The sequence below is a fragment of the Oncorhynchus nerka genome, linkage group LG28, assembly GCF_034236695.1.
Source record: "Oncorhynchus nerka isolate Pitt River linkage group LG28, Oner_Uvic_2.0, whole genome shotgun sequence".
In the NCBI taxonomy this organism is placed as follows: Eukaryota; Metazoa; Chordata; class Actinopteri; order Salmoniformes; family Salmonidae; genus Oncorhynchus; species Oncorhynchus nerka.
In genome coordinates, this window is record NC_088423.1 from 38767329 (window position 1) to 38793414 (window position 26086).

Here is a 26086-nt window from a genome sequence, read left to right on the forward strand (position 1 = left end):
TTCACAAGGTTTTGAATTTTGGGGGAAAAAAACACAGAGCAAGAAAATAGATCTAAAACTGTGTTGATCTAAAGCAAGCAGGCATGCGACTATTGTCATCAGACACTACATATTATTGAGGGAATGTTTTGATGCACACAGCGATCGTAGTTGAAAATGTAATCGTTCTCTGGTGTATCTGACCTCACACTATCAGCATCACCTGCATTATCTTATGTGCCATGAGATCTATGCATGTCACTGGCATAATAAGCTGTGATTTGCTGATTCCTGCTCATCTTGCATTCACTTAATTGTGCATTATAGGGAGGGATGGCCATGGGCACTGGTGCCTTGATGAGAAATTGACATTTTGTGACCTGGTCTCCAGGACCACTCAGAAAGCCAGATAAGATGTTTAGTTGTTTTAAAGGAGAGGTGCTATTCTTCCCCGTCGCTTCTCTATCTCTCCGTTTGACCCACTTGATGAGTATAGATTTCACAGGGCCCCCTTTCAGTGCTCAAACTATGAGTTTCAAAACAATACCAACCCCTTATAGACAGCGGATAACCTTGCTCTTTCAATGCATTGATTCTTTATTAACTAGGCGGCCTAATGCAATGAAATGAGGGATTTGAATGGGGCCTCTTTTGGTTGCTTTGAATAAAAAGCTCTCACATGAAAGGCTACAATGCATTTAACAGGTCATTTTAAAGCACGGCTGTAGTGAGAGATGCAGATATAAAGATCAATATGAATGTGCTTCAAAGTCAGATTGCTGGGCCAATATCACAGAACAGAACTGCACAGAGATTTGTTTTGACTATTTATGAGAGCGTGGAATTGCGTTTAAAAAGAAATACTTACTAAAATGTTGCAACCTGTTTCTGAATCTAAAAGACTCGAAACCCCATGGAGAGTATGGCAGCCCTGGCTCTTACAGGGGCAATCATGAACAAAAGTGTTCTGTGTAATTTATCAATAACAATTGAAGAAATCCACAGGCATCAGCAAGTTTTTGTAGTTTTTTACTCCAAATTTTTTATAAAACATTACTTATTAATTTCTGTTTTCATTCCAAATTTGTATATTTTGAATTTTTGTTCCCTGTAAACACATTTAAGCTATGTGGCGGAGTCATAAGTTCTGAGTAAAAATGACTTGTATACATTCTACAAAACAGAAAGAAAATACAACCACAAATGGAGTTCCTTCCTCCAAGGTTGTCCCTCATGCACATTGTTTCTATTGTATCTTAACAACTATCATATGGGTCACAAACTATTTATTTGACAATTACAACCAACAAAGTTTTCTCTGTGTAGATAATTTAAAATCAATATAAAAATAAACAATGAAGTTTGACTTCCCTTTAAAAAAAATGGACAGAGAGTCTTGACAGAGTAACAAAACTCTGAAGATATGTGAAATATATGGACATCGCATTTTATCAAATACAAAAAAAAACATGAATGCAACAGTTCTTGGCTGAAATTCTCTGTGCTGCATCACTATTAAGGGCATGACGATTAATACATACATAATGAAAAGCAATATACAAAATTTCAGAGATAAATACAATATTTATAGTTGATATGTTACAAAATTTCCCTCAAGTGAGCGCAAGTGTGTATTGGAATGGAAACATGACAATGAACTACTTTCGACTTTAGATGGAGTTAAATTTTGCTTTAAATGTTGTTGTTGATCTAAAAGAACATGGGAAAAAAAGACAGATGTATAAATATTTAGCACAATTTTGGCAATATCACAATAGTCTACAAGTTTATAACCACATATAAAACACATAACGGGATTTGGAGCTAGAAGGAAGAGGATGGCGCTTGTCAACAAGAAACAGACTTCACAGTAGCCTAAGAATGCATTAATATACAGTGCTAGCAAAAAAGTATTTAAAAAAAAACATGGCAAAACACACTTGCTTAAAAGGAAGCTCTAAACATGGAACAGAGCTAGGTGTTCTACATACGCCAGAGTACTTGTAGAATCCAAGATCATTTTCACTTTCCAAAGATAAACTTCTAGCTACAATAAATTACAAATTTCATTTAAGATGTATGATTGAAACATGATACAATCTTACCCAGCCCCACCCATTTACTTGCATTTGATGTATTTTATGATTGATTTCTACATTATATATCTCATATATTTTCCAGTTGAAAATCTTAAACCTTCTTGGCCCCGCTGTATTTTCACACACATAAAAATACAAAAGGACACATTATAAAGACACACAAATGTGAATCTATTGAAAGAGAGTTAAAACAAAACAAAAAACATTTTCTGAGGCAAACAAGTTCATAGGTAAATGTACATCAGTGTTTTACATTAAAACCAAATGGTGAGTCCACAGAGATCCTTTTCATATGGTTCACTGGACATAGCCATAGCCAAAGTTCCACCAGATAGGCATACAAAATTAAACACCCCATCGTCTTTTGTCTTCTTCGAGGTTGATCAAATGGAAAAATATAAGCAAAAAAAAAGCTCAAATCATTCAGTTCTTAATGAAATGCTTTGTCCACATTGTCCAAATCTTAACTCTTGAAATAGTCTTTTCAAAGAAAATCATGTTTTTATCTTCATTAAAAACAGAATAAGCTGTTGACTATATCCTCAGTATTATAGACTACACCAGTGTCTTTGCTGTGTGATAAAGGGGTGTCCTGTAGAGTGGTGAGTAGACTGGTGCTTGAGACGATGAAAGTGCATTTACATTGGAGGTACGACCAGACCGGACATAGCTGGAAGAAAATAGCGAAGGAGAAATTGCATTAAGCACGTTAGTCTTACCTAACGTATTCAATTGGATAAGCAAAACATTCAGCTATTTACATCAAAGAGCTTTAAAAAGATGTGATGTTACAATATTGTGAGACTGTGTGTATGAGTGTGTGCATGGGTGCCTGTGTGATGCGTTTGTGTGTATGTGTAGTGTGTCTGTGCATGTGTGAGTGCACACATCTCTAACAGGACAGTTTCAAAAGCCTCCCTCTTGCTCTGACATTTCAGGCCCCAGCAGGCCAGCGGGGCTACGTGTGATATTCCTCCTGGTGTTGAGGTAATGGCAAACAGTGAACCAGACTCCCAGGAGAGACGGCCCTGCCGACCGTGGAACAACAACATGGCCACTACCCAGAATGCTGTGCTACAACCCCCCCTCCCTCGTCACTCAAAGACTCTCCTCAGACTGACTCCCCTCACACTCAAACTATCCTCCATACTGAGGATGGAGCCACTACATTACACTTCTATTTCCACATGCACTACACTAGTCCCATTTCAAAATCATTATCCATGAGATTAGACAGAGATCAAAGGTAGTTTCGATTATTTTACCCAGACAATCTGCTAGGATATCATTAGCAACTCTACCTTATTCAGAGACTTGATATACTCAGTATTTCACACATTCTGAACAATTATGTGGCTAGTGAAGTGCCAGGATGAAAAATCATTGCACTGCTCTCAGTGTATTTGTAGTGTCATGGTTGGAATGCTTTTAAGTTTGCCAGCACAGATGATGGCAAGGCATTGCTCATTAATTTCTGCACAACATGTATTAATAAGTATGATCGTGTAGCAAGATGAACTTTAATTTCCCACTTCATTAAGCTCAATGTTATTAATCTTGGGGCACAGGCTACAGCTAAGCTTGTTTTCAAAGCAATCATGTTGGTCATGACACACGCACAAAACCTAATAAACATAATTACTAAAACAATTCTGGGAAGGCGGTTTTCTTAGGCCTCGGACTATGTAATTTGCTGTACTGGATGGGTTGTGTGCGGTGTGTTTGCATGCCTGCTTGCGTGGATGCATTTCTTCATGTGCGTGTGAGTGTTTGCTTGTGTGAGTGTGTGTGTGTACAGTACATGTGTGCGCCCTCATGCTTGCTTGTGTATTTGAATGTAAACTCAAAGGTGTAAATAATAAATTGTAGCCTGTTAAAATGCATATTTGTAATGATTAGTCCCTCACCAAACCGGACAGAGGCATGAGCCGCGGTATCTGCCCAGTAGTCCGAAGGGAAGGGATGAGGGGGTGAGGGGGGCTCACCTTGCAGTCCGTTGCCATTTGCGCTGGTGCAGGAAGGGGGTGGGGAGGCCTGGGGTCGGACCACAGGGGCGAAGGCGCTCTTTTGTTTAACTGCAGACAAGATATGGGAGGGGGTGGGGGGGTGGGGGGTAAGAACATGCTATCGGACTATTCAGTGAGGTGAAACGCTCAGAACATTGCCGATGGAAATGTAAAGAATAGAGCTAACATGATTTCGATTCTCTACCTGACAGACAAGTTTATCTGCCCTACATAGTACATTTCTATCTGAACCTTGTGTAACTTTGCTCCCTCCTGAATGGCAGCTCTACTCACTTCCATATGGAGAGTTGGCAGAGGATCCATTGAGGAACCCAGGGGAGCTGGGCACTCCCAGGTTGGACATGCCAGAGTTCCCGTAGCCATTCATACTGTTACTGACGGTGTTGTAGCTGGACTGCTGTGGGGTGCTGCTGGTGATGTACCCTCGTGGAGACGCACTGCTGGTGTTCCGGCTGTAGCCTACCGAATAGGAATAAGAGAAGGACAGGGTGATTAGAGGTCTATAGGATTCATTCATTCTTTCATTGACGGTGAATGACTCTTGACCCCTAAGCATTATTTCCACCTACCCTGGTCGTTTCCCTGTGACTCGGACACGTTGACGGCTAGCTGGCTGCTGAAGGAGTTGACTCCCATCATGCCGTGGGAGGCTGTGTTGGCGAGGGAAGGGATCTGGTTGTGGTTACGGGGAACGCTGTACAGGGCCTCCGCTATGTCCGCTGCCCTCTTCAGAATGATCTCCTGTGAACACGGAGGTAGAAGTTTGAGTTACTGAGCTACTCTTTCGTCCTCAGTCATCCATTATGATGGCTTCGTTTGATATGTCCTGTAAGATGTGTGTGTGTGTGTGTGTGTGTGTGTGTGTGTGTGTGTGTGTGTGTGTGTGTGTGTGTGTGTGTGTGTGTGTGTGTGTGTGTGTGTGTGTGTGTGTGTGTGTGTGTGTGTGTGTGTGTGTGTGTGTGTGTGTGTGTGTGTGTGTGTGTGTGTGTGTGTGTGTGTGTGTGTGTGTGTGTGTGTGTCGGTCTGCATACCTGGTTATTGTGGGGCATTCCATACAGTGCTTCAACAAGGTCAGCTGCTCTCTTCAGCAATACCTCCTGATAAAAAAAAGAGGGAAGACATACATTATTGAAATGCTGATGACAAGTCAATGATTAATATGACACTTCATGACACGGTTCAACGAGCACCATGACATGTAATGTAACAACAAGAGGTCTATATTAGGTGGGCAAGTAAACGTGGCCCTGTATTGAGAGGCACCAACATTGCATTAGGCCACCAATTCCTCTCTCCTCAGAACCAGTGGGAACAAGAATAATGTCCCATCTCTTAATTAAACCACCCTAGGCCTTAAAAACAACACCTCACCCTCTAATTCTGGGCTCGCGTTTGCACAAGAGTTCAGCACTGGAGTCTCCTTTCTTCAGAACAATTAAGTGAATTAGCTTGGGTTAATCTAGTTCTGCCGTAATGACATTAAGGAATTTTTCAATTAACCTCCTTGACTGGCTGTTGTAAAGGACTTCACAAATGACTTCCCATTCAGCGAGAGCTGGGTGCTTGTGCCTCTGGGACATAGATGCACGGGATGTATTCTTATCCATGTCTGCATGCTTGCCCCTGCTTCACAGTAAGGATTAGCCATGTTGCTTTGGCTCTTAACACTGAGAATGAGTTGGCCTTGGATCCTGTTCCCTGCTCTACTTCAGAATAGGTTGGCTTGTTAGTGTGCTTTTATCTGCTCTTTGAATTGAGCACTTAATGAGATCCTGCATGGAGCACCACAGTGCTTTGTTTCAGTGTGATGCTCCAAGCAATATGTTTGGAAAACCACCTACTCTATTTAGAAGCCTTTATTCTCACAAGAAAAAAGCTTGAGATATTGATGTGGGGTTTTATTTAAATGTGTGTTTACTGGCACCTGCTGTATTGCAGCAATTTGTTGACTTTCCGTCAGAACCCAGGTTAAAAGTGATGGAAATCTGTCACTAGAAACATCTCAGATTGAGCTTGTTTTCTTCCCACATTGCGTGTTTTCCTTCGCGGGCCTCAGTAATTTGTGTGAAGTGTTCCATCACTTGGCAATAGCAATCTGGGATTAAGACGGCAGCTGCCGTAAATGAATGTAAACACAGCCATCGCGCCTTCAAACAGCGGCCTCCAAGACTTGGCCTGTGTTTCCAAGGCAGCGTGTATGGAGTGTGTATGGAGCGTGTATGGAGCGGGTATGGAGTGTGTATGGAGTGTGTATGGAGTGTGTATGGAGCGTGTATGGAGCGTGTATGGAGCGTGTATGGAGCGTGTATGGAGCGTGTATGGAGCGTGTATGGAGCGTGTATGGAGTGTGTATGGAGCGTGTATGGAGCGTGTATGGAGCGTGTATGGAGCGTGTATGGAGCGTGTATGGAGCGTGTATGGAGTGTGTATGGAGTGTGTATGGAGCGTGTATGGAGTGTGTATGGAGCGTGTATGGAGCGTGTATGGAGTGTGTATGGAGCGTGTATGGAGCGTCTATGGAGCGTGTATGGAGCGTCTATGGAGCGTGTATGGAGTGTGTAGGAGCGTGTGTGGGCCTCCTTTCATCCTGAGGAGCCCTATCTTCCTGAAGTCCTTGATTTATCAAGATGAATCGCTGTAGAAGCCACTTCTAGCATGTGCCATGCTCTTATAGAAACATATAGCATAATCCACCAAGTTAACGCATGGGTGGTTCTCTTTAAAATGGGCATTTACCTCTGAAATTGGTGTGTATGCTCAACGGTGCATGCATCTAGTTTGCATAGAAATAAAGAATTATGGTTGTCGTGAGGCAGGTACACTAAATGAGAGGACCAGCTGTCTTTATGTGTTCTCATCAGGCCGAACAGATTCCTCTCTCGCTCACTGAGTGAGACAAAGTCTATTTCTTTTCTTCTTCCTGCAGTTAATAATTACCAATAATCTATTCTATCATATTTCAAGATCTTCTACATGCCTCTCAATTTCAAACAACAATTCAAGCAATTAAGACTGTCATGTTCGCAAGCGGCATGTTTCATTCTCTGAAAACCTCCTCTCCATCCTTGCCCATATGGTACTTTGCAGCAGCGACATAAGGACAGCTTGGAAAAAAAAGAGAGAAAACGATATTGCCTCTCATCCTTAATCTGTCGTTTACCGCGTGGCGTCTTAACTAACCAAGCTCACTCGCAGGGCTATGCTTAAGTGGTGGCCTAGTCACATCCCAGGATGATGGGAAGTGTGGTACCCAATCAACCACAGAGTTTGTTTTGTTTCCGACGAGACACTTTCACGCATATCGGCTCACGCTGTGAATACGATTAGCACCGAATGGTGTTCTGGGGGCATTTCCATGTAAATCTGGATATATAATGTAATTGCCATTCTTGTCATGGAGACAGACATATCAGAGCACCATGTTAAATTGAAAACAATTAAAGCCCATAGATGATCTTCGTTGTTTTGTGACCAAGGCATGACAGCTTTTCTGGTATTCCTTGTTTTACATGGTAGCTTAAAACTTGTGTAAAACACGTGATTCTCCACATGCTAGATTAGCAAGGATTGTGTATTTCTATTGATGTTTTCACAGTTAATAAAATGGGGCCCAGGTTATGTAGCTTTGAGTGTTAATATCATTATAAAAATGTAAGGCAATTAGCGTGCTAGCTCTAGCCTGAATACATTCAGAAGGATAGGGCCATTAGATGTAGAATGGTAATTGCTTGGCATGAACACATTTGTAATATTTGTTTTCTGCTTGTGGATTACACAAAGAATTGGAAAAGAATAGGTTTGGGTTTACTTTGGAAAACAAAGAGAGAAGCGAATGCAATCAACTTAATAATAAAACAATATTGCTTTTCTGCTTTTAATTTTGTAATTAATCTAATTTGTTACAGAAGAAAGGAGAAATTGAGTGTGGTATAGTGTGACATCCAGTCTATTTGTCCATTACTGCCACAGGGCACAAAATGGTATTATGAATTGTCTTCTTCATATGATGAATCGAAAATGGCTTTATAACAAGATCTTAAAAAGGAGGGTGAATTCCGAAGTCTCTCTTCACTTAACGCCGTGGCCCGCAAAGCAATCTCCTTTCGCATCACTTGACTGCTCACACTTATTACTTTCATATTCACTCTGGACTCTGCATTGGATTTTTATATCGCTGCTCCTCCCATAGGGTCAGTTTGTCATCTGCAATGTTGTCTTCAAATTACGAGGTAATCTTCAATCAGAGCACGCCTCCCCCCTTTTTCTCAGTGTAGCAACAATATTAGCGTGCATCCCTTGCAATCCATGAGCACGCCCATATTGGCTTTCTGTCTCCTCACAATTACCACGTGTCTTACTGGTCCTGGGGAAAAGGATGGTGGAAATCAATAGCGTCGTAATATTATCAACTGGAGGGTGAAGTCATTGAGGGAGGGGGGCCCGGTGTCGATTTGCCTTTCCGCTAATGCATACTTCGCCTCCTCCAGGTTTATCTCCTTTTTATAGAGTCTTTCCGCCTCACCTGCAGCCCGTAATGGCTGTTCTCTTCACGCCGTCTCCCTTCTTGCTCCAAATGTGCATGCCATCCACCCTGAGGCTTGTATATTGGTGTGCTGTATTGTGCTGTTGACCCCTCGAGGCGATCCTCAGATGGCAAGCTTAACAATGATGAATCACTCTGTAGAATCATTTACATGGCCCCCTGAACCCCATATTTGGGTCCATTAGAGAGCAAATCAAATATTTATATTATTTATTGGAAGTGCAGGGTTTCATCTCACTCTGAGATTGGGCCATGTGAGGGCTGGGGGGAGACCCTGCTATATTAAGTAAGCACACTGAGGAAACTCATCTCAGATTGAGTCAAAATGTGTTTTATCGCCAAAACGTATTTTGTTCTCCAAGAAGAAAAAAGGATGCTGTAATAAAAGTATGGATCACAATATTCCTTGTTATGTTCAAATTGCAAATTCGACGGAGATGTACTGACTAAATTGAGTGTGTGAAGACAGAGAGACCCAGGGCAGGGAGACTTGCAGCCATAAAAGCTAAGTGAACCCTTCCTTTGGTCTTACAAATGTACTGTTGAAATTAGAGTTACATTTCATGTCCAGGTGTTGTTTTGAGTCTCCACGGGGACCAAACTTTAATTGAAACACTTCATATAGTGCACCAGAGACTGCTGGCTGCGATGTCGTATATCTTCCTATTGACTTGGCCCAGTCGTCCATACCACACCACAGAGCCTGGTCTTTATTAAATTGTCCGTTGGACGTTAATGATATTGCAGTGTTGCATGCTGGGCTTTAATAGATAAGGTCTTAAAAGGCTTTATGGTATTATTAAAACTCTGAGGTGGTCACCAATTTACTGCGTGCCAAGGGAGTCTGTGCAAACTAAACAGTCATAATATTACATTTGACGCATATGGAATGCCAGTTATACCAAATGGAAATTAGCAGGGTCGCAATCAGACGAGCCCAGTAATAGATCTTATCAGAGGAAATAGAAATACCAAGGAATCATGTTGAAAAATGCCAAAATGGCAGGCTACCGGATATGTGTCACAAGCATGTGGGAATCAAGAGCCTTTCAACTCCTTTACTGAGTTCTAAAGAAAACAGTGAGAACTAACGCATAATAACGTGTCGTTCTGGCCTTATTAGCCACACTAAGACTGGGGGGTTTACGAGCGTAGAGTCATGTAAACAACAGATTAAACCAAATGGAGCTGTGGAGAATGAAAGGAAAACATGAGTGGGGTAATGACGGCCCAGACGACCAGGAGATTACCATCTCCACAGACTACTGGAGAGGAAAGACGCCTGATTGAGCTATTTTGCCACACAGAAAGTTTACCACACGCCTGCCTCCCTCTCTCTCCTCTCACTAAACAACTACATTCCCAAACCAATGCTACATGGACGCACCAGTGTGTGTGTGTACTGTATTTCTGTTTGGTTAAAAAGTTTGATCTTCTTTTGATGTTTTTTTTATTCTTGGTCTTTGATGATGTTGTTGGGTCAGCAGCTGTGGTGTGTGTATATGGTGTTGTTTGTTGTGTCTACAATGTGTTGTAATGTCAATTTCTGTGAAGATGAGACGTAACACTGACCTTTGGTAACCTCTCAGGGTCACCCGGGTGCCTGGGGATGACCTTCTGCAGCCTCTGGAACCCATAGTCGATGGTTGGCTCATTGAGGGCTGACCAACAAAAAAAATCCCAATTGTTAGACAATGTGAAGTGAAGTGAGATAACAGCTCTGTAAACCAATGTCAACAGCTAGCATGTAAACCAATGACAACAGCTAGCATGTAAACCAATGACAACAGCTAGCATGTAAACCAATGACAACAGCTAGCATGTAAACCAATGACAAAAGCTAGCATGAAAACTATCACAAGTGTCACGAACCCCCTGCATCCAGTCAAATTCTCAGTTAGGAAAATAGCCATGATGACATGATGCAGTACATCAGTCTAGAGCAGGTTGCATATCTCTCACAGGGCCCAGCTCTTTTTATCTTCATGGGAATATTGAGAGCAAATGACATGGTGGGGTGTGTTAATCTAACCGAGTTTTAATAATCTGTGAAAGTCCAGAAATTGATCTAGCATGAGTTGCTGTCACTCCAGCGCTACACCTACTGTACCACCCCGCTGCTCTGCTGAAATACTGCAGCGGATCACACGGAGCGATCAATCTCACCCACCCCTCAAATAGTAATCTGGAGCAGCGAGCCATATTGGGCTATGAATCAGAGGCACAAAGTAAATGAATCATAAGTCAGACTTTGGTAAGACTAAGGCGTTTTATGTCTGACAGTCATAATGGGTAATTTAAGGCTTCCTTACAGCTCTCGCTGATTCTAAACAATCATGTACACCCGTAGGCCAAGGGGAAGGTAGGAGGGAGGGGAGGAGAAGGAACGACTTAATAGAGAACATCACTTCTCAATGTAGATATCATTTTCAGCAGAGTAACTCAGACGAGCGTGGCAGTGCCTCATAAATCAATGGCTTTCTGTGGAGACTAATAAGAGCTGCCTGCCTCTATTCATTGTTCAGCCAGTAATTTGGCCCATCACTCATTACTCAGCATGTAATTTTGGCATTAACGCAGCAAGGCTTGCTCAACCTGCTGAACACGAGAGAACATGAAGGCTAACGCCACACGTACAGCCAGCGCCACTGACACACAGACCAGGAAGGCACTGGCGCCGGCAGACACACACACACACACACTAGTACAGGCTACTGATCAATGGTACAGGGCTGTGCAGTGTCCACTACCAACATGATATCATAGGAAAATGTCATTCTGGCACGTTTTTGCAAAAAGGTCAAATGTCACAGTAGCTGATGTTTTTCTCAATACATTGCCGTCCATGGGAAAAGATGAGTGTCACAGGGTTGATGTTTTTCTCAGTACATTGCAGTCAATGGGAAAAGATGAGTGTCACAGGGTTGATGTTTTTCTCAGTACATTGCAGTCATTCTTCTCAATATATTGCTGTCAATGGGAAAAGATGAGTTTCACAGGATTTAAATTTTTCTTGTTTATCTAATGTTTGTCTCTCTCTCACTCTCTACCTCCTATTTACCCCCCTCCCCATTTCTCTTATCTCTCCCTCCCCTTCTTTCACCCCCACCTCCCTCTCCCTCTCCCCCTTCCATTACCTCTGCCTCCTTCTTTCCCCTATGGCTCTTCAGCCATATGGCTCTTCAGGAGATATGGCTCTTCAGGAGATATGGCTCTTCAGGATCTCTCTCTCAAGTTTTTCTCCCTATCCTTCCTTCACCTTCTCTTTCTCTTTCTCTCTCTCTCTCTCATTCCCTCACTCTCCCCATCTCTCTTTCCCTCCCCCCTCCATTCTCTCTCCCTCCTCTTTCCCTGCCTCTCCACACTTTCTCCACCTCTCTCTCCCACCTCTGTCAGTCTGTTGACTCTCTCTCCCCTCCTTCCTTGTTCTCCCCCTCCCTCCTTCACCCTTTCCCTCTCTCCCCTCCCTCAATCTCTCTCTTCACTCTCTCTCCTCCCCCTTCCATTCTCTTTCAGTCCTTCTTTCCCTACTCTCTCTCTCCTCTCTCTCTGCCTCTTCCTCCTCTCTCCCTCTTTTCTCCCACAGACAGGCAGACACAGACAGACAGACAGGCACAGACAGTTTCAAGTTTCAAATCAATCAAAACATTTTTGGGGGATGGATTTACCTAAGATATATGGAATTGTTTTAAGGTCATACCAAGTATCATTTAGCTATTTGATTTAGAATTTGAAGACACCTTGAAGTATTCCCCCCAAAATATTTTAAAAGAAAAGGCTTCACTGCTATTAGCCCATACAAAGGCATTGAATAACAGATTAATTCAATTGAACAACAGATATTCCCCCCCAGAAAAACTTTTTTCTGAAGTGTCTGTCCTATATCTGCGAGATATAAGATCAGAAGTAAAAAAACAAATTACCCCTTATTTTTTTAACAGTCTCCATATATACCTTCAGATGAGTCTTGTGAGGCCTCTGGGCATCCTAGAGCAAAACTATCTGTTACCCCCCCCACTTGCCGGTTAACGTTAGGGTTATGTCTAGGCCCTAACCCTAACCCCTAGCTTCATGTTCACTCCCAGGTCAACCCTAACCGTAACCCTAACTCTAGCTTCAGGTCCATATCCTGGCTCAACCCGAAACCTAGCCTCAACCCTAACCCTAATCCTTACCTTAGCTTAATATGAACTCCCGGCTCAACCCTAACTCTAACTCTAACTCTAACCCTGAACCTATCCATAAGCCTAACCTTAACCCTCACTTCATCTCCTTGTCTTGGCTCAACCCTTCTGTCGAAGTCAATCAACCCTAACTCCAAGAGCTGAGCCAAGATGTAGAGGTCTAGGGTTGGAGTTATGGCTATGGTTAGGGTTGAGCTGGGATGTGGTCGTGAAGCTATGGTTAGGGTTAAGTTTAGGGTTGAGTTTAGAGTTTGTCTGCCTGCCTGCCTGCCTGCCTCCCTCTCTGCCTGTCTGTGAGTTTACATATCTCTCTCTCTGTTTGTGTCCGTCTGTCTGTGAGTGGATATCTGTCTGTCTGTCTGTCTGTCTGTCTGTCTGTCTGTCTGTCTGTCTGTCTGTCTGTCTGTCTGTCTGTCTGTCTGTCTGTCTGTCTGTCTGTCTGTCTGTCTGTCTGTCTGTCTGTCTGTGTCTGTCTGTCTGTCTGTCTGTGTCTGTCTGTCTGTCTGTCTGTCTGTCTTTTACCCATTGCAGCCATTGCAGCTCTCACCAACTTTTTTGTTTTGAATGTGATGTACAGAGTTATGCCCCAATACATATCTATACTTCAATATCCTGTCTATGGAATTGGGAAAGTGGAGGTGGGAGAGACAGGAGGGAGAGACAGAAGGTAGAGGGAGAGAAATCGATTAGAGGGAGGAGGGAAAGAAGGAATGAGATAGAATGGAGGGAGGGGGGACGAGAGAAAGATAATATGTAGAGAGTGCAGAGAAAGAGATAGAAGATACAGAAGGAGAGAGGGAGTGTCTGTGATGCCTTTCTCTATGTGTCCATTTTGTGATGTTAATCTTCCCCCATTGAATGCTATTTATTATCTTGGGCATCACCCCTGTGACACTCATCTTTTCCCATTGACTGCACTATATCGATATAAACGTCAACCCTGTGATACTCATCCTTTTGCATTGACTACAATTTATTGGCATAAGATTCAATTGGTTGATGCTTAATTTTTCCCATTGGTTGCTATGTATTGACATAAACATCACCCCTGTGACACTCATCTTTTCCCATTGACTGCAATGTACAGAGAAATATGTCAACCATGTGACACTCATCTTTTCCCATTGACTGCAATGTACAGAGAAATATGTCAACCATGTGACACTCAGCTTTTCCCATTGACTGCAATGTATTGAGAAAAATGTCAACCCTGTGACACTCATCATTTCACATTGACGGAAATGTACTGAGAAAAATGTCAACACTGTGACTCTCATCTTTTCCCATTGACTGTAATGTATTGGGAAAAACGTCAACTACTGTGACACGCATATATTCCCTTTGACTGCAATGTATTGAGAAAAATGTCAGCTACTGTGACATTTAATTGTTTTGCAAAAACATGCCAGGGTGACGTTTTCAGGCTGATCCACATAAAGTGAACTCCCAACAATCAAACGCACCACATGACACACAACATACACTCCTGGAAATCTGATTTGACATCTTATCATGCATCCCGGAACACCAAAGGTCGGCTTCAGAACATGAGGGAACATTTTCTTTGTGAGGGAACGTCATGATTTTGCCATCTTTCTTTTGTTATTTCCTTCCCCCATCTATATGTACACACCACAAGACACTACAAACTACACACTACACAAACACACACACAATACACAACACACTACACACCGCAAGACACGTTCAGGTGTGTGTATTGTAGCCCTGCCAGACCCCGCTGCTCAGTGTGATGTAAATTGTGTATGTGTAAAAAGCACTCCATAATCAGGCCATCCATCATCACAGGCTGTCAGTAGGCTCTCGCAGGGTGATACATCACGTTCTCCTGTCCTACACTACAAACTACACACTACACAGACACACACAACACCGCTGCCGGGCATGCTGGGTATAGATACAGAAGCTACACCACAAGACCCGGGTAATAAAGCAGCAGTATGTGATGTGTATTTTGGAAGTATTTACATTTACAATTATCCTGAAGTAACGCAGCCTGAAATAGTTTGAAAAACAGAATGCACTGCACAATTTTTGTTGCATTTGGATATGGCATACACATTAAACATATTTTTTGAATTCTCTATAACTTCTGTTTGAAAACACAAAATGACTTTGTAAGGGGGAAAGGGGACCTAGAAAGTGAGCATCAAATACCAAAGATAGCAAACAAGATGTCTCTTTCTCTCTTGCTCTTTAAGAAGAGGATTAAAGCATGTCTCATGGTACTGTGATTGGGTGCAACTCTGGGCCATGAGAAGTGCATGTCGACGTGTCACCATCTCATCTATCATGGAGATGATCTTTGCAACAACCCTGCATAATGAAATTGGTGGCACAGACCCCCATCTGCTATCGATTTCATGCAAATGACGTTGACAGCTGATGGAGACTTGCGTTCGTGCTAAACGGTGCTGTCAGTTGATGAGTTGACAGTTCTGTAGTTGGACCGTGTACACACAGAGACAGACACAGACACTGTCAATAATCCTATAAGGGCTGATGACGACGCACACTGAGTGTACAAAACATTATGAAAGCCTGCTCTTTCTATAACATAGACTGACCAGGGGAATCCAGGTGAAATCAATAAGGGATCATAGCTGTCACTTGTTAAATCCACTTCAATCAGTGGAGATGAAGGAGACCGGTTAAAGAAGGATTCTTAAGCCTTGAGACAATTGAGACATGGATCGTGTACGTGTGCCATTGAGAGTGTGAATGGGCAAGACAAAAGATTTAAGTGCCTTTGAACCGGGGTATGGTTGTAGGTGCCAGGCGCATCGGTTTGTGTCAAGAACTGCAACGCTTCTGGGGTTTTAACAGTTAACCTCTGTGTATAAAAAAAAAAAATCCGCCACCCAAAGGACAACTGGACACAACTGTAGAGGCGGGTAATTATGAGGTGGAGAGATTGTCTGACCTCTCACCCCTTGCTTAACAATCAAACTTGAGGACAGTGTTACTATACACCACTCATACACTTGTCACTATACTCCCTCAAACACCTCCAAACTTTATATCCTACCTTCACTTCCTCATCTCTCCCCGCCACCTTGTTCTAACCCTTTCATATTGTAGCTCTGAACTCTACGATGCCCTTGGACTGTCAACATAAATGCCAACATGAGCTTCATCTCCATATTTTACCAGCGCAGTGCACTGTTGTGAGAGGTAGCTAAGCAGGAGAGAAGGGCGGGAGGAGTGTAGGAAGGGGAGCTGGCCCCCCGTGAAGGTTCTCAGCCACAGTGAGGAAACATGAAACCCTCCACACACATCCCATAAATCCTGTTCTGGGTGGGGAGTCTGGCTGGGGAGGGGGAAGGCACTGGCACGTTCCAGTCACGCCCGCTTCCCGGCCCGCGGCCAATCAATACCACTTTCCTGTTTTAGAGGCGGGTAATTATGAGGTGGAGAGATTGTCTGACCTCTCACCCCTGCTGCATTACTCGGCTGATATGAAGATAAATTGCCTGATTTTGGGTAAACATATGCTGCAATTCAAACTGTCAGCACTGGTTTGCTCAGGGATAATTTGTATTGATCTTCTGGCTTCTTACCCATTTTGCTTACTGACCTCATTGATAATTAGAGAGAAAGAGACACAGCGAGGTAAGGCAGGGGCTGCATTTGAATATTTCGCTAGGAATAAAAAGAGAGAATAAAGAAAGTGAGAGAAGAAAGAGTGAATGATAAACTAACAGCATTTTCTCTTCTAAACTACTTGAAGTTCAGCTAGAAACATTTCACTTACTCAGCTCAACTACTGAAACATACAATTTTTCTCCTCACTTATGAGAAGCTATAATTGTTTTGTAAATTGTTTAGAACAAAATGTTTATCATGTAATCCACATAATGAAACAAAGTAATGCTAATCATTTTTAATTTGACAGCTGAATGAGCAAAATTACGGTCACTTTAGCTTTGAGCATGATTAAAAAATAGATGCACAGCAGAGTTCATTCATTGGAATCAAACTGTTTGGAAACTTTATTTCAGTAATTTAATATGATTGAATTTGTATACTTCACCAGGAATAAAGAGTGAATGATATAGACGAATAACATGTTCTCCTCTGTTCTCCTGAACAAGTAATTCAGCTTGAATCACTTGACTTGTTTAGTTCAAATACTCCAACTTCATAATTTCCTCATCACTTATGAGGCGCTATCACTGTTTGGAATTTATAATAAAACGTTTAGAATGTAACAACATAAATCAAATTGAATAATGTCAATCATTTCACAGTTTTATTTGGTGTATAGCTGACAGCTGAAGGAGCAGCATTTCCGTCGCTTTTTGAATAGGACGCACATGATAAAACATGTTTTTAAATACCAGCAGAGTTCATTCTTTGAATGCAAGATGAGTGGAATGTTTTATGAATATCTCAGTCATTTCCTCACTCTACTGAGTGAACGGTCATATTTCAGAACAACAACAAAAATGGAATGCCTAGACTTGGTGTGCAGCTGTGGCCATATCAATGCTCATTTCAAGCACCACACACACACACACACACACACACACAATCTGCGGCAGGATTTCAATGGAATTCCTCTCCCTGGGATGTACACATCTGTTCATGCTCCTAACACATTCACTCCAGAAGGCTCCAAGCCCAGTGTCTTTGCTTAAAATGCAGAGTGGACATCCGAACAGGCGTCAGAGCACGGTCTACTACTCCTTCTCCGTGTCCTCTAGAAATAGGACATGAGTAACCGCTCTAGAGGAACAATGTAACATGGCGGTCGTTGGCAGATGAAAACGCTTACATGACAATACGCCTGCATGCTCTCAGTATGTGGCAGTGTACTGAAGTCATGTACTGTATTTGCCTGCAGTAACAGGCAGTAGCAGAGGGAAATGTTTGAGCAAAGCAGTAAAGTGAAGGGAAATGGTTCCTTCTTAAGTCTGAAGGCTTGAATGGAAGCGTGCACAGAGTGCTAGCATTCCTGCCAGCCATTATTGGTTATTATGATAAATCTATCTTTCCAGGAGATAAAAACAAGCAGGAGATAAAAACTAGCCTTGTTGCCATTTGCCAGCTATTACTTTCGCTAATTATACTTAACTGCTTGGAGCTTATCTCCACTCCTCCTACACCATTGAGCATTTTTTTCTTTCCCCTAACACAAATTATACTGAGGTGGAGAGGGAGTTGGAAGGGGAGCAGATAAACAGAACGGGGTGAAGTTCATTCAAGTGTCAGTGATTTTGAACTTGTGAGAGTGTCCAACTCAAGCCTCATGGGCACCTGAGATCATCTTAAAAATGCAGCACCGATATGGGTCACACATAGTATCGTTATCACCACAGGAAATGACATCCTCTCACTGACGTCAATAGCGTCAAGCAGGGAGGGAAAAAGGCCAGTGTCACTCAGGGGTTTATTGAAAGTAAATGGATGAATGGAAACAGGTGACAACATTGAAGCTGCAGGGACAACATGAACGCACTCCGGGAGACATATGTTCAGCAATATCGATGTCCGCTGTGGAGACAGATCTAAAAGAAGCATGCAGGCAGAACCCACCATCAGACCAAACCAACCAATCGTAACTCACGGCAAACCCACGCAAACCAAAGCAGTGCATTTACCACTGACCATGTTCTCTCCATCCAATCCAAGCTATCGCTGAGTGATTCCATCTCCAGTCTCAGGTTGATCAGAAAATTCTAACTTCAAAAGATCTGTAGTTAAGATTAATCAATAGAGAGAAATCAATGTTCATTGAAATTTCATGAACTTTGATCCGATACAGACAACGGGAAGAAAACAAGTTACAATTCCACCAGATATTGCTTCTGCAACAGATCAAATGTAATTAACACAGGTTAAATGGGAGTGGTTTACTGTATCAGTTCACAATTATCACACTTTCGAAATTCCCTTTATCTCTGTATTGGAAATGGGTGAAAACCCCTCCTCTTCCCTTCAATGACATCTAAAGTGAGTGTCCCACTCCTCTAAGGACGTAGAGGGGGACTTTCACACATTACCGTCCAACTGAAATCAAATGGCCTCACCTCACAGCTGATTGCAGGCGCAAATTCATATTGTAAAATGAAGATCAATACATTGGACGGGGCCCAATCGATGACAGCTAAATTACGGCCGCATTTTCCCCCTCATTCAAGATGAGTTGTGTTTTCCTCTCAAAGTCAATACCATGCAGCCTCTCTCATTCATTTCTCAATAAACTTGCCGATGAATTTCAATCACAGGCGGTGGAGGTAGGGCTAGGAGGAGAAAGGGGATGGGGAATAGGGGGATGGGAGTTCTTTTAAAGGCCGTTGGGTGTGGAACATAGTGAAAATGGGGCACGGAGGGGAGGGAGGAGAGATCCTCATCTATCAAGAGCCTCCTTCCTTCCCATCTATCTTTTTTGCTGCACAGACTAATACTGTGCCTTAGTGGGGACTACCCTTATGGCGTTACCATTACCAAACACACGTAATAATACAGTTGAACATCAAGTGGTGCCAATTAAATACAATTAAATCCAAATAAATGTATAGTCCTTTCATTCTTATAGAGAAACACCCCTGTACTGATACTGTGCAATGGCTAAAAAGCTGTCACTTATTTCAATCAATTTTCCATAGCTGGATTTCCCAGGTCTCTTAATTATTCCACTATGTGAAATATATAATGTCATTGTGCCCTCAAAGTCTACCTGACAAACTGCTTGACAGTGGGGAGTGGTAGAGTGTGTGTCACGTCAACCCTCTAATTGGACGAAAGGACCTTCCTCCTCAATCCTTGACGCTATCTGCACACGCTCACAAAGGCTTTCTGCCTGAGCCTGTCTAAGTAGGTGACAAGTGTCTCAGTCACTCCGGAGGAGCTAGAGCTGAATACCAGGCATGTAATGAGAAAGACAGACTGGGAGACAGGTACTGGGACGTGAGCTATAGGTCGCTATTCATAGAACATTTATATTACGGTGCACTACGCCCTTACACTAAAAGAGATCCCATTGAAAGACCCTCTTAAAGAGATCTGTTTACATACCTCTGTGAATGTCTTGATTACAGCGTATCTTATAGTGTGTCTAGGCCACACCCCATCCCTGACTAGCTGCTACCAAACCCTGCCCTGCAGGGGAGGAAATCGTGAGGAAGCTCTGTATCTGATCTGCGCCAAATCCGGAACTTCAAAGAGCGTCTCGGCTGAAGGGCGGAGGGGAGCTGTAGGGTTAGGCCCGATACACAGACTGAACAGCACAAGGCCTGGACTGATGTGCTTTGATAAAGGAGTCCATTTGTACTGAACTGCATTTTTTTGTTGTTGTCAAGAGCCAAGAATTTCTGCTTGCAGTGGGGCAAAGGGTTTAATTTGAGATTTGAAGATCTCTTTGTATCTCTGCCCAGCTGAGTGAGGATAAAGTGGTCAGTCAAGGTACACATCAATATGCACAGCATTACATTTACAATGCATAGGATCTTGATGATCGTCACAGTAAATATTAACCCTCAAAATAAATGTTCATAATCGTGAGTTTTGCAAGTGGTATAGGATAGCATTACTACTTGCAGAATAGATACAGTATTAACACCTTCCGTTTCCATCCCCTACCATACTGACATTTCTTGGTCTCTAACAGTATTGAGTGAATCCCCCATGACCCCTTTGTCCTTATGTTGATGAATGACTACCTTATACCCATGTTGTCCGATTCTGGTGCAGTGGAGTCGATACTGTCACCTTGACAAGAAAACTTTGTGATTCATCAGCCTCCAAGGATGTCTAGCCTCAACCCAAATCTGGCAAGAGACGCTCACTGTATGGGGCATCATCAGCAGCATCATCCAAAATCCTTCACCCAGACCCAGTGTGTTAAATAGCAGCCCTCTGTGAGGTCGGATAAATGGTTGTCGTTACAGTCAGCCTTATAGGGAGGAAAAAAAATAAAACACTTGACTTGTACTAATAGCCCAGAAACCAAGCTGGTCACCAAAGGTCTGAAGATGAAGCACCCTGTCACTTCCCAGCTTGGGAAATTAGCAAATAATGTTCCCTTCCCACTGACAAATGTATGACAGCTACTCTTTGCCAGTCATTCTCTCCTAACATTATGATGCATGTCCCGGATCCCCACTAGAGGATACAGGCGAAGTGTAGTGACCCTCAATTTACCCATGACAAATGGGGTCCCGGTAAATGTGCGATTTCTGGGGCGAGGTAGGGGTTCATTTGAACACAATCCCGGGTATACGGATGTCACTGATTAGGATAAATAGTAGCTGAGTGTGTTAGCAGCAGTGCTAGCACTTCATATCACTCAGGGTCTCCATATGGGTCCGGGGAGGGTAACTGTCATAGAAATCAAGTCAAGATAGAAACTGATGCAATTAGAGTTTCAAAGTTACTGATAGTTTTTACTGATAGTTTACTTTTTTGCACGGGTGTCATATACTGTAACGTTAAAGTAAAAAAGCAATCACATAGATTTACTAAATTGAAGTCACCAAGAGGACCCTTTATAAAAGCCCTTTAAGAAAACACACAGATCCTTTATGCAGTGCTTAATAAAGTGTGAAGTATTGACCCAAGGACAGCTGGACCTGTCTCCCTTTGATTTTCTACAACCTTGCTGACAGTTTGATCCTCTGGTCACCCTGACCAATGGATAACCAATACATGGATCAGTTACAGGACAAACCACCTCCATGAGACAATAATACACCATGTCCTTACCCTAAAGTAGAGCAATGCTGTAAATACATTTGATACACTAAAGGCCCATTGCAATCAAACATTTGATTCCTCTGTGTTTTATATGTATTTCCACACTATGAGGCTGGAATAATACTGTGAAATTGGGAAAATTATGATAATGCCCTTTTAGTGTAAGAGCAGTTTGAAAAGACCACCTGACATTTCAGCCTGTTTTGGTGGGATGTAGTTTTGGCCTGCCGGGTGAGGTGATTAGTTAATAGACCAATAAGAAAGAGAGTTCCAAACCTCTCTGCCAATAAAAGCACATTTTCAGTTTTCCCCTCCCCGCTCAGACCACTCAGACAGTCCAAGCAAAATTCTTGCTTGAGAAATTACTCTTCACTAAGAAGCTATTTTTATTTATTTTTGACCATTTTAATTTAAAACAATCACAGTAAGGTACTTAATTGTTATCCAGAAATTAAATGATATTGAGATAAAAACAGCTGCATGTGGATTATGAAGAAATCGCTGTACTACTGATAATAAAATGATGGCCACAGTGATAAATACATTGCTAGCTACATAGCTTAATAAAGCATCCTCTGATGTTTTGTAGCATTATGTGTCTCCGTAGCTGGTGTTTCCATGATTGAACATACTCGATGCATGCAGGATTATTGACGTACACTACGTGGTACTCACATCCTCTGAGTGAATTATTCGTTTTGGAGGTGGTCCAGAATACTAACCCAACAAACCCCACCCTCTGCCATTAGAATTGACTGCAGTCCACTCTATGTTGACTCTAGGTAATTTGTGATCATTTCTTAAATTGAGCGAGTTAAATCTTCATAATTAGGGCCGGTCGGGCGAGAAGAGTCAACATGAAAAGGTCTAAAAGCTCTTCTCTCAACGGCACGCCGCAAAGTCACTCTTGAATCGCAGCTTTGATAAATGAACCTTTGAAATGCACATGTTGCCCGACCACCGAAATGACACGAGCACATTCTGTACCCTTTAGATGAAGCAATTATGTTACTACGTGTCCTCTTTTTGTTGCCCGTTCATGTTGTACTTAACTGTCCGAAAGGTAATGTCCTTCTATCAACTAGCAATTACTGTACATATGCAGTCCCTGTTACTTCTGCTGTTAAGTGCCCGGAGCTCGCTAACAGTTTCATTCCCTCACATGTCAACCCTGGTACCATCAGGGTGATCCACTCTGGGAATAGCAGTAGTCTGAGGAGCTAGACTTGTCTGATTGGTGGCTCTCTCTTTTAATTCACCAAACTAATCAATTGTACTGCCATTGCCTCTCAGGGTAATTGTATCTTTCTACTAACTGGAACAGAGCAGGAACCAGGGAAGGAAGAAGGAAGAAAATCAGCATAGATCCAGAAAAGGGACATGTTCCCCCAGTAAAACCTGATGGTAATCATCCCAATCCGCTTATCCTGTGTGGCTAATGGGGTCCGTTCTTAAGGGACCTGGCACTTTCACCAGGGTGCTATAGAAGCCATTAAAGTCTTAACTTATACACCTTCCCAGGCTTCAGACACACAAACACACACATATGCACACATACACTCACACACTCAGCACACTGCACTCTTGTTTCATTATCCCGGTGCCTTGTTGGCCTCTGCTCTGCTGGTAGGGAGGTTAACACAGAAGTGCCAGACTACATGGTTGGGGGGGGGGGATGGGGTTGATGAGAAACAGCTGCCCCGGAATGGAAGCGGTCTAGGGGGGGGGTTAAGGGGTCCAACCCACCCTTCACCCCCACCCCTCAACTTTTTTTGTGGTTCCGCTGTGTGCCCAAGGCCAGGTCTGTGTTGGGGGGCTGAGGTAGGGTGAGAGGGGAGTGAGAGTGGTTTGACGCATCCTTCTCATTCTAACCATCAGATTTAGAACTGAATGAGGCTTCCAGGTCAGACAGGCCTTGACCCCCATGACCTCCGCCTTCTCACCAATGATGACAGATAATACCACCACTTCCCTCTGTTAGCCAAGATAATCCACCTTTACTTATGGTGTGACAATCTCACACAAGACACTTACACACACTCACAAATACCCTGAACTCTGCATGCTTAAATTTCTCTCTAGTTCAGTCAAATTCAGTCTAGTTCAGGTTTCAATCAAATGACAATATAAATGATATATACAAAAGTATGTGGACACCCCTTCAAATTAGCAAATCTGGCTATTTCAGCCACACCCACTGCTGACAGGTATATAACATTGAGTACACAGCCATGCTAATCTCCATAGACAAACAATGACAGTAGTATGGCCTTACTGAAGAGCTCAGTCACTTTCAACGTGGCACCGTCATACCGTCATAGGAGGCCACTATTACAACAAGTCAGTTGGTCAAATTTCTGCCCTAGTAGAGCTGCCCCGGTCAACTGTAAGTGCTGTTATTGTGAAGTGGAAACATTTAAGAGCAACAACTGCTCAGCCGTGAAGTGGTAGGCCACACAAGCTCACAGAACAGGACCTGAAGCACGTAGCGTATAAAAAAGTGTCTATCCTCGGTTTCGGCACCCACTACTGAGTTCCAAACTGCTTCTGGAAGCAGAACTGTTCGTCAGGAGCTTCATGGAAGAAAGAAAATTCCAGCCGCACACAAGCCTAACATCACCACGCACAATGCCAAGCGTTGGCTGGAGTGTTGTGAAGCTCACCGGCATTGGACTCCGGAGTAGTGGAAATGTGTTCTCTAGAGTGAGGAATCACGCTTCACCATCTGGCAGTCCAACGGTCAAATCTGGGTTTGGCAGATGCCAGGAGAACGCTACCTGCCCAAATGCATAGTGCCCACTGTAAAGTTTGGTGGAGGAGGAATAATGGTCCGGGACTGTTTTTCATGGTTCGGGCTAGGCCCCTTTGTTCAAGTGAAGGGAAATCTTAATGCTACAGCATGACATGTTAAACAATTCTGTGCTTCCAACTTTGTGGCAGAGCCCTGATCTCAACCCCATCAAACACCTTTGAGATGAATTGGAATGTCAAATGCGAGCCAGGCCTAATCGCACAATATCAGTGCCCGACCTAATTCTCCGACTAATGCTCCTGTGGCTGAATATGAGTAATGTCTGCAGCAATGTGGAAAGCCTTCCCAAAAGCGTGGAGGATGTTATTGCAGCAAAGGGGGGGACCAACTCCATATTGATGCCCATGATTTTGGAATGAGATGTTCGACAAGCAGGTATCCACATACTTTTTGTCATGTACTGTATATAAGAAATCTGCAAATTGGCAGATGCATATCTGACAAGTGAGTAAAAAATACAATTATCCTGACAAATTGAATTTAACAAAGCTAGGCAGCATCACTTTCTAATTGCAGTTCAGGGTGAGATCAAGTTGCACTTCTATAAATCCTTCCACCAGGGCCCTCCCGAGTGGAGCAGCGGTTTAAGGCACTGCAGTGCTAGAGGCGTCACTACAGATCTGGGTTCGATCCCGGGCTGTGTCACAGCCGGCCGGAACCGGGAGACCTATGAGGCAGTGCACAATTGGCCCAGCGTCGTCTAGGTTAGGGGAGGGTTTGGTCGGCTGGGATGTCCTTGTCCCATTGCGCTCTAGCGACTCCTTGTGGCGGCCAGGCGCATGCACGCTGACTTCAGTCGCCAGCTGTACAGTGTTTCCTCCGACACATTGGTAAGGTTGGCTTCCGGGATAAGCGAGCAGTGTGTCAAGAAGCAGTGCGGCTTGGCGGGGTCGTGTTTCAGAGAATGCATGGCTCTCGACTTTTGCCTCTCCCGAGTCAGCACGGAAGTTGCAGCAATGGGACAAGACTGTAACTACCAATTGGATATCAAAAAATGGTAAAAAGTACCAAAAATAAACAAATAATACAAATCCTTCCACCAAACACCTTAAGTCATGCAGTTCTCACTTCTCACACGTTGAATATTCCAGACCCAAAGAGCAGGGTCCTGGTTAATCCATCATTACTACCTTGACACTGGGGCCCTGTTCCAGTACTGAGACAATGCATCCTTATTTCCAACCTAGCCACAGATTAAAATGACTGAATAGGTAAAAGCTATGTATGTCAGGGAAACCTTGTTGTTCATCCAAATGTATTAGATCAGCGAATACTTCAAGGAAGCAAGGAAGTAAGTATACATTTTCAAAGTATATGACCAGACTTTGAGTTCCATCCAGAGAGGATGGCTAGTCAGGGCACTAAACCCAGGGAGGAGAGGCTAAAACGGGCATTAAACCAGACTCACCGGTGTAGACAAATCTCCCAGGAGCCCCTTTGCAGAACTGCTTGGACTTATAGGACAGCGTGACCTCCACTACACCAGGGATGTGCCTGGGAGGGGTCTGGACACGGATGGCGTGGGGGGTGATGAGCTGGAAGACAGGGCACAGGAACCATTGAGTCTGACCATGGCTACTAAGGTCTACTTAAGCAACCTAATGGACATCATTGCTATATAGTTGTTATGGTACAGGCTTGAAACAGTGTTAACAGTAAAACTATGCTGAAGTTCAATCAAATCGATGGCGTGACAAAACATTTGTGCATCGTCGTCAGACAAC

The 26086-nt window shown here is 43.1% G+C and overlaps 1 protein-coding gene across 6 annotated transcripts in view; it reads right to left on the bottom strand.

Moving 5' to 3' along the window:
- Positions 1-992: 992 nt before the first annotated feature.
- The window catches only part of LOC115113210 (transcription factor COE3), a 77697-nt gene continuing 52603 nt past the window's right edge, over positions 993-26086 (bottom strand). For 3 of the 6 annotated variants that reach the window (XM_029640595.2, XM_029640594.2, XM_029640593.2), the window contains exons 10-16: positions 25771-25897; positions 10221-10309; positions 5137-5202; positions 4675-4846; positions 4379-4564; positions 4064-4153; positions 993-2748 (exon numbers count right to left, since the gene is read on the bottom strand). In XM_029640595.2, the coding sequence (XP_029496455.2) occupies positions 2717-2748; positions 4064-4153; positions 4379-4564; positions 4675-4846; positions 5137-5202; positions 10221-10309; positions 25771-25897 (762 nt within the window). In that variant the 3' untranslated portion in view covers positions 993-2716. Of the gene's footprint in view, positions 2749-3985; positions 4154-4378; positions 4565-4674; positions 4847-5136; positions 5203-10220; positions 10310-25770; positions 25898-26086 lie in introns of all 6 variants that reach the window. The other 3 variants (XM_029640592.2, XM_029640591.2, XM_029640590.2) reach the window with 1 other exon arrangement.